Raw genomic sequence first — 7,426 nt, 5'->3', positions numbered from 1 at the left:
ACATAAATATATATATATATTATCTGTATATATCATTAAACAGTTAATCCAGAAAATAAATGAAAAGAGTATATCTAGATAAAGAAAATTATTATATGGGGATCTCTTCACGAAGGACCCAATGAAGCATGTCAAAGCGTACCTCGACTCCAAAAATAAGGTTCAAGGAGCTCACATACTCAACGGTATTTTCTTTGACACGTTCTTCAGTGGATTTTTCAAGATGTACTTCCCTGGAACCCATACCTTCAAGTACTGGGGAGAGCCGGATGAGTGGTTGGAAGGCACTTCATACGCAAACTCTGCCGAATATAGTACTGCTGTGATCATGGATGAGAGTGCTGTTGGGATCCAACGTTGTAAGACAGTCTTGGTTGAAACACGCATTTGAACTCATCGCGCTAACTGGAACAGTGGTTGGGGACCGTGCGACGGTTCCTCAAATTGCCGAATATTATCAAGAGATCTACGGCGTCAAACCCCAGGCCAAGCGGCTCGGGTCGAAAGCGGATCTTTTTAAGAAGATGACCGCTTTGCAGAGGCAGTACCCGGATGAACCTTTCAAATATATGGCAATGTACGTACAAGTGTTGTCATCTTTTACGTTGTCACATTAACGGACCATAGGCATTACCAACACTGGACATCAAACACGCAAGCCTACCAATGGGCGGACCGACACAACGCCAAGTATCCACACATCCAGCCAACGACTTGGAAGCAGTTCATGCAAACTATTCCCTTGGAGAGCCTTGCCGTCTGCTATTTGACCCCACTTCAGCGCGCTGCAAACCGAAAGGCACCAGTGCGTGATTGTGCCACTACGAGCAAAAGTCGTCCTTTCTGCTCCTAGCGATATAAGTGTCCCAATACGTTTCGCTGGTTAGTGGTCACTATAGCTCTGATTCTTCGGGTGAGTCACTCGTGGCTGAAAATTGTGCGAAGAATCCCAGGGATCGGATCATGGGTTCAAAAAGAAGGAGGATATTGTTGAGAGACCTCGGCTCGTTTCTGCCTTGCAATTCCATGCCATCAGCGCTTCATTTGCAGTCTCCTCCTTTCTCCACAGTATCCGCTGTTGTCTAATTCCTTCTTCTCCTCTCTGCAACAACTTCAAGAATACAAGTATTTCTCTCGTTTCTATCTACAGCAGGAGGGACTCTGCTTTTCTTCAGGTACAGAGTGTACCATTCTCCCTCAACAAATATATCTTTTTGTAGGACAACAGTTATATACCCTCTCCTCTAAACCCCACAATGTCAACGACAGCCGACCTCTTTCTCTACGATACTACTAATATCTAGTAAAAAGAATCTACAATTGGAAACCCCCTCGTCCAAATCACTAGACCATTGGAGGGTGTCTGTCCAATCGGACGATCCCGCTCGCCTCCCGTGGAAGGAGCTCCAGTTCAATTTTAGAGCCAGGTCCAATTATTTTTTTAAAGTCAAGGCCGGTTTCAGCTCAGATTTTATCTTTTTATGAACTTATTCTACATTTCCTTGTATCCGAGTTTGTAGCGAATGGGGCAAGTGAAAAGTCCGTTTCCATGGAAGGCGTGACAGTTAGTTTAGTGGATTGTAAATATATCGATGCTCCGGACTTATTTGAAGTTGTAACAGTAAATGCTTTGCTTTGCCCTATACCAGATTTCTTAATATTCAACTCGACCACTGTCAGTATCGGTTTCACTAGGTCTGACAAATGCGAGGCAGAGGATAAAAGCAGAACGAAAAGAATGGGGCTGAGGTAATTGATAAAGAAGCGGACGACATTGACGTGTGGAACAAAAGCAGTGAATTCTTGGGTAAGCGTAACGGGAACGTCAAAGGATATTTCATAGTAGGAAAAATATGACTGCCAGAAAGCCTTGTAGGGTAGTCACGCTCGATTCCCCATGCCTTGAAGGCGCTCATGAAGGCTAGGTAGCAAGCATTCAGCGATGCTCAGGTGATGAAGCCAGCAGACCTGCCATCTGTATTAACCATTCGAAAACGGTGCTTCCAGTATCTGGCACATTCAAAAGGCCGAAGAGGCCAAATAGATATGGAACACCTGAATTCGTAACCTTCGTGAATAATCAATAGTCAAAGCCTTCATACGCTTAACCAATTGAAGTTCTGCTACCAGTGCAAACATTCGAATTAGCAGACGAGAGAATGACAGTGAGGAGCACCGCATTGATGGTTGACGGCAAGGCCTTCACGCCTGCCCGCTTGGCGGTAAGGACCCAAGGCGATGTGTTCACGTTAGTGGCACTCGCTCCCTCCTTGGAGCTTGCAGTAAGACGGTCATCGTTGGGTGGAACAGTGACACCAATGAAGAAACGGTGAAGACAAAGGAAAATAAAATCCGGTAGAAGACCTTGCGAATGGCAGTGGGGATAGTTTTGCGTGGGTTCTCTGCCTCACCGACGGCCATACCAACTAGTTCCGTCCCCCATTAAGCGAACCCAGCTTTAATCAAGACGGCCCAAAACCTCATTGTACCTTGTTCAATTGTTGTATCCATCAGATCTGGCCTCTCTGTCTTACTTCTCATCCCATCATGGCGACGAAACGACGCATGATTCGACTCTCATTCTACGGACGGCGTAATACCGGAGCCAGTGTAGATGACTTCCAGAAATACTGGACTGAGTGCCATGGACCGCTGACACTCCAATGTCTGAAGCGCAATGGAATTCCCAAATTACGCAGGCTCAAGGCCACGGTGGAAGCTGATGCTGCCTTCCTCAAATTCGTGAGGAAGCATGACCGATGGAGTAGGTAAATTCATCATGTCGGACAGTTCGTGTTTCCAGAGGGCGCGGGATGACCCCTTTTACCTTTCGCACATTTTACCAGACGAGGCCCGATTGTTTGGCTGGGAAACTTGCGTTTACCATGTCGGATGGGAGGAAATGTATATGAAAGGCGGAAAAATTGTTGATTTACTCTATGATATTGCCCCACCCATTAGATAGCTTGCTTAGGACCTCGCTACCAACAACTGGGTAAAGTCCAGGATCTTCGAAAGATTCACGAATAAACCGTTGGTTGAAACAAATTCTTCTGTAACGTTAAGCTCTACGGACAATTTGGAAAGAGAAATGTGGAATGTATGTATGGCTCGGGAGTGGAGACTCGGACTAGTGTCTACCGGGTCTGGATGATGACTTCATTCATCTTATAATGCTACCAGGCCTGGTATATTTAGCCGTATCATCCGGTCTTTATGAATCTGGGCTTTCAAAGCTAACGAATTACGGAGTTAGTGATTCATGAAATAAACTCAGTTTTCCCCGTTTCTCGATATCCCACTGCTGATCAAGCTTATTCGTTCCCGATCACGCGCCAATGGTAGGTTCACGTAACTTTGTAACAAAAATACTCAAAACCACGAAGTAACCCCTAATAAAGGCAGGGCGCTCCTCAACTCGGCTACCACCGGCGCTATTGCTACGTGACTCTTCTTTCATGACTGACGATATATTTCTTTATGGCTGGGCTATCATATGTGACAGTGCTTGATTTACCGACCGAGCTTCATCTACATATCTCGAGATGGCTGGACTGCCCTTCTCGTCTGGCTCTATCCCAAACCACTCAACTCTTCAGATCTAGGTTAGCCGTCATGAACCCAACGACAACAGAGCAAAAGTTGCTGTTTCTGTGTGCCATGGAAAATTGGAATAGGTAAGTATTATTTCCGCGGTCAGGTTATCCTTCAGCTTACGCCTTTAGATACAAGGAGTATTTCTGTTGCAGCCGTTGTTTGAAGCTCCGCTTCCGAGGAGCGTTTGTCGCCGAGCAAATCCAAGGGAAACGTGGCAAAGGATGCGCTGAAAGGGATCGCCGGATCTGCTTGGAGTGTGGAATCAAATGTGGCCTCTATCTGTCAGGCCAGATGATGATATTTGATGGGTACAAGCGCTTTGTATGTGGACTCTGCAGGCAAACATACGAGTCAGGTCTCTGTTGTACATCCTGTGGGAACTGCCAGCTTTGCGTTGAAGTGCGGAGGGATATTTTGTATCCCCAATGTGGAGACCCTAAAAGTCCAAGCGAAACGGAGCACCGCTGTCCCTTTTGCTCAATTCCGTATCAGATGTTATGAACGAACAATGTACCAATGAAATGCGCTCAGAGAGGGTATATATAGGATATTCGGGGGAATTTAAATATACATTTTTACGCCACCATCATTGATAGTAGAGTCCTGCAATATAGGAATTGGCAAGCGGAAATCTTGTGAGGTATAATGTTCACTGGCAATCAGAGAGTAATTGAAAAAGAAATGGGAGGGGTGTTCAACTACATAAACTTCGAAGTAAACAGTTTGAACCTAAGAAATCGCTGTTTGGACAGACAGTCCCGCAATATATATATCGAAATGCCACGGCTCCTGATTACAAGATTCTGCCAGGCTACCGATTAGAGAAACTGGAGACTTGTGATCTTTCTAAGAATTTCTGTTTTTAATTGTATGAGCCATGAGCCGTAACAGCTTTGCAGGGTCATCAATGGCACAAATAAGGTTAGACAGAGGAACTACATGATGAGGATTTTTTTTGGATGAACTGATGAGTTATTACAAAGGTACGCTCAAGAATGAGTTGAGTGCCCAAGGCTTAGCGTTCTGAGACTTAGCATTGCCCCGCTTAGGATGCTAAAGCAACAGCCAAGAACTGCACACAACAAGAAGTAAATAAAGGCATCATGAAGCGTGAAGGAATAGAAGTCAAAATAGAATAGCCACAGCTACCTGACGTTGACAAGACGTTGACGAGAATGATTTATTTTCTGGCACTTTGCAATCACAGGATTCGCAACTTCAGAACGTCGTTTCGCCCCTATCTTCTTGTCAACCTGTAAAGCTGATTGAGCTTTTCACCATTTCTCGACATATGGGCGCAAGTCTAGCTCGAAGGTAAACGCAGTGAGGGGTTGTTGATGTAATTGCCAATATGTCTCCGCAATCTAATAGGTCAATCAGAATTTGCTCAATTTTTGATAAAGAGTGGTACACACGGCTTCAGGGTCGAGCTTTGCATCTTCGTGCTCTAAGATAAACTGCTTTGTGCGGGGCGTATCAATCATTCCATCGATAATGACATGTGATACATGAACCCCCTTTGGATTGAATTCTCTGGCTAACGACTGAGAGAGAGCTCGAAGTGCAAATTTGCCGGAAGCAAAAGTGGCGAGCGTTGCACCTGCCTTGAGACTGGCCGTGGCTCCGGTGAAAATCAGAGTTGGGGGGTGTTTAAGCCCTGTCGACTGCAGCAATAGTGGTAAAGTGGCCTTTGCAAAATTAAAGCCCCCTTTGCTAATGGTATGTGAGACTGCGATCAGGATCTGTGGGTTATGGATACGCGATAGGGTCAAGGTGGTACCAATGGACATCTACCCCTGTTGCAAATTCATCCTCTGTCAACTCCAAGAAGGGTCGCTTCACGAACCCACCGCCAAGGTTGAAGATAGCAGCTGCTAGTGGAAATTGACCGAAGCGCTGGGATATCTGATCAAATGCGGATTTAACACTCTTAGAATCGGAAAGATCAGTGCTGATGCCGATTGCTTGTCCCCCACTGCTATTAATCTGCGACGCGGTGCCTTCGTAGTTGGCCGGACTGCGCGCAAGTAGAACAACGTGATAGGAGGTAGCAAATCTTTTAGCTACCAATGCTCCCTACATATCTATGGGTTAATGCATTTAATACCATATTTCAACCGCCAGATGAAGGAATTTAGCAACGCATGATGAGAGAACCGAGGAAGGGAAAGGTACCGTGCCTGCGCCGACCCCTGCGACAATGACATATGCTTTGTTACTCATTCTTAAGGGGTTGATCCTGAAGGGGTTGAAACAGATATGCCGAATCCAAACTGACCGGGTTGTATAAAATCATAGCAGAAGACAGGACCAAATGGACTTGTACTGTAGAGAGATGACCGGGAGACTCTACTCCGCAGCCGGTAGCGTATACGTCATCATTTTGCATCGAGACAAAGCGACATTCAACCAGTTTGCTGCGACCTCATTTGCTGCAACTCCTATGAACTGATATAATGTGCGAACAAGCGAACAAACGTAGCTGAAAGGAAATCATTGTGACGATTAACATGTGGTGATGTTGATGCCTGGTGTTGATGCCTCCTACTGCAAGCATCCATCATGTATTAAGACTGGTCTCTGACTCTCTCGCACTCTCTCCTTATTCCCTTCCCCATGCTTAGTTGTTTCGTCAAATGCTACTACATTGGTTGATCTTCTCCTCGTACCTGAACGTAACAATATTCTGGAAACCTGCAGCCGTGCTGACCGGATGCCGAATGTGTCGCTTCTGCCCGTCGCATAGGGAACCAGAACGGTACTAATCACCCTTCGGTTGACTCTAGTCCTTTATTAAGCCCTGGTGCGGTGTAAGTAGGGAGTCATGGATATAGTTAGCACTACTTGGACAATCCGCTCCTCAGACCGCATTCCGGAATCAAGGGCTCAGCTCCCTGCGAGCGGCAGTTAATCTCCGCACGCAACCTTTCCTCTCAAGCTCCAACCACGAAGCCGTCGTCATAAAGGTTCAGTTTCTCATCAAGACCCAATTAAGATTGATGTTTCCGATGATCATTGGTGACGGCATGTGGTCCGAATACCTACCGGATAAACTGTTGCTTACCGGGGATATCGGATATTTTGACTCCGTGAAGCCGATTTACAAATTACAAACGCGGAAATTCAAAAACTGTACGAGGTGGTAAAGAGACCTGGTACAGTAAGTAGGCCAGGTTTTGTTAAATTCTTTCTCCGATTCAATAACGGCGATGGTAGTCAGAACTCCGCTGCGAAGGCCCACACCGCTCGTCATATTAAGCGGAATATTCATTGATATCTGTGCGTTTGTGCGCACCAATACGGCTTTTCTTATTGTTTTCGATACCTTTTACTGTACGGAGTATGTAGTAGCAATAGGGGCCAGGCACCGCTCCTTCTATCCATATATAGCTTAGCCTGACTACCATACAATTCTATTCGGCAACCGAGGTGTCACGAGCCAGTACAAGAAGCATTATTGATGTTTAATCCGCAGGGAATCAAGCCAACACTGAGCCTATTGCTAATTCAATTTGCATCTTCCTAGCTTAAAACAAAAGGTCAAAGGGCTAGTTCGTCCCCCGGATGACTAGTTGTCAGGAATAGTGGGTGCCCATTATTGCCAGATGGAAACATTACACTGGTATACTACTCCCTTGACTCGAACACCGATGCCAACTAGGCCTGTTTTGTAGCGGTCAAGCGTAGCCAATCTTTGGATGACAAGGTTGACTGATTGGTTGAAGAACAGATATCATAGGGCAAGTTGAAATACCCTATAGACGGCTAAGATACACGGTGTTACAACAATCCTAATACCAAGCGGACTAAATTTCTAGTAGGGAAATCT

The 7,426-nt window shown here is 45.7% G+C and overlaps 5 protein-coding genes across 5 annotated transcripts; 3 read left to right on the top strand and 2 right to left on the bottom strand.

Moving 5' to 3' along the window:
* Window positions 1-85: 85 nt before the first annotated feature.
* ASPBRDRAFT_139893 (uncharacterized protein) lies at window positions 86-853 on the top strand (the record flags this gene model as incomplete). Its single annotated transcript, XM_067619145.1, has 3 exons — window positions 86-359; window positions 415-577; window positions 628-853. Coding segments are annotated over 3 exons (663 nt in total), but the record flags the coding sequence as incomplete, so codon positions are not given.
* Window positions 854-1,737: 884 nt separating this feature from the next.
* ASPBRDRAFT_673802 (uncharacterized protein) lies at window positions 1,738-2,521 on the bottom strand. The gene is made up of 2 exons (XM_067628878.1): window positions 2,317-2,521; window positions 1,738-2,200 (listed from the first exon to the last, which is right to left on the bottom strand). The coding sequence occupies exons 1-2, from the start codon at window positions 2,419-2,421 to the stop codon at window positions 2,105-2,107; spliced, it is 201 nt and encodes a 66-aa protein (XP_067472748.1). The 5' UTR covers window positions 2,422-2,521; the 3' UTR covers window positions 1,738-2,104.
* A 26-nt stretch (window positions 2,522-2,547) lies between these two features.
* Window positions 2,548-2,965, top strand: ASPBRDRAFT_139897 (EthD domain-containing protein; the record flags this gene model as incomplete). The annotated part of the gene is made up of 2 exons (XM_067619146.1): window positions 2,548-2,768; window positions 2,806-2,965. The coding sequence occupies 2 exons, from the start codon at window positions 2,548-2,550 to the stop codon at window positions 2,963-2,965; spliced, it is 381 nt and encodes a 126-aa protein (XP_067472747.1).
* A 464-nt stretch (window positions 2,966-3,429) lies between these two features.
* ASPBRDRAFT_165010 (uncharacterized protein) lies at window positions 3,430-4,176 on the top strand. Its single transcript, XM_067619550.1, has 2 exons — window positions 3,430-3,677; window positions 3,726-4,176. The coding sequence occupies exons 1-2, from the start codon at window positions 3,481-3,483 to the stop codon at window positions 4,096-4,098; spliced, it is 570 nt and encodes a 189-aa protein (XP_067472746.1). The 5' UTR covers window positions 3,430-3,480; the 3' UTR covers window positions 4,099-4,176.
* Window positions 4,177-4,831: 655 nt separating this feature from the next.
* ASPBRDRAFT_190041 (uncharacterized protein) lies at window positions 4,832-5,820 on the bottom strand (the record flags this gene model as incomplete). Its single annotated transcript, XM_067620180.1, has 4 exons — window positions 4,832-4,961; window positions 5,013-5,310; window positions 5,378-5,673; window positions 5,773-5,820. The coding sequence occupies 4 exons, from the start codon at window positions 5,818-5,820 to the stop codon at window positions 4,872-4,874; spliced, it is 732 nt and encodes a 243-aa protein (XP_067472745.1). The 3' UTR covers window positions 4,832-4,871.
* Window positions 5,821-7,426: the final 1,606 nt, after the last annotated feature.

Source organism: Aspergillus brasiliensis (genome assembly GCF_001889945.1).
Source record: "Aspergillus brasiliensis CBS 101740 unplaced genomic scaffold ASPBRscaffold_51, whole genome shotgun sequence".
NCBI classification, from domain to species: Eukaryota; Fungi; Ascomycota; class Eurotiomycetes; order Eurotiales; family Aspergillaceae; genus Aspergillus; species Aspergillus brasiliensis.
The sequence above is the reverse complement of the archived record's forward strand: the minus strand, read 5'-3'. Positions and strand labels throughout refer to the sequence as shown.

What these genes read in the sequence shown, in the direction of transcription:
- ASPBRDRAFT_673802 (XM_067628878.1), bottom strand. Translation starts at nt 2,421, where the DNA reads ATGGCCGTCGGTGAGGCAGAGAACCCACGCAAAACTATCCCCACTGCC. An exon ending in TCTTCACCGTTTCTTCATTG is followed by an intron (nt 2,201 to 2,316) that starts GTGTCACTGTTC and finishes GCAGGCGTGAAG; the next exon opens with GCCTTGCCGTCAACCATCAA.
- ASPBRDRAFT_165010 (XM_067619550.1), top strand. Translation starts at nt 3,481, where the DNA reads ATGGCTGGGCTATCATATGTGACAGTGCTTGATTTACCGACCGAGCTT. An exon ending in GCCATGGAAAATTGGAATAG is followed by an intron (nt 3,678 to 3,725) that starts GTAAGTATTATT and finishes TTACGCCTTTAG; the next exon opens with ATACAAGGAGTATTTCTGTT.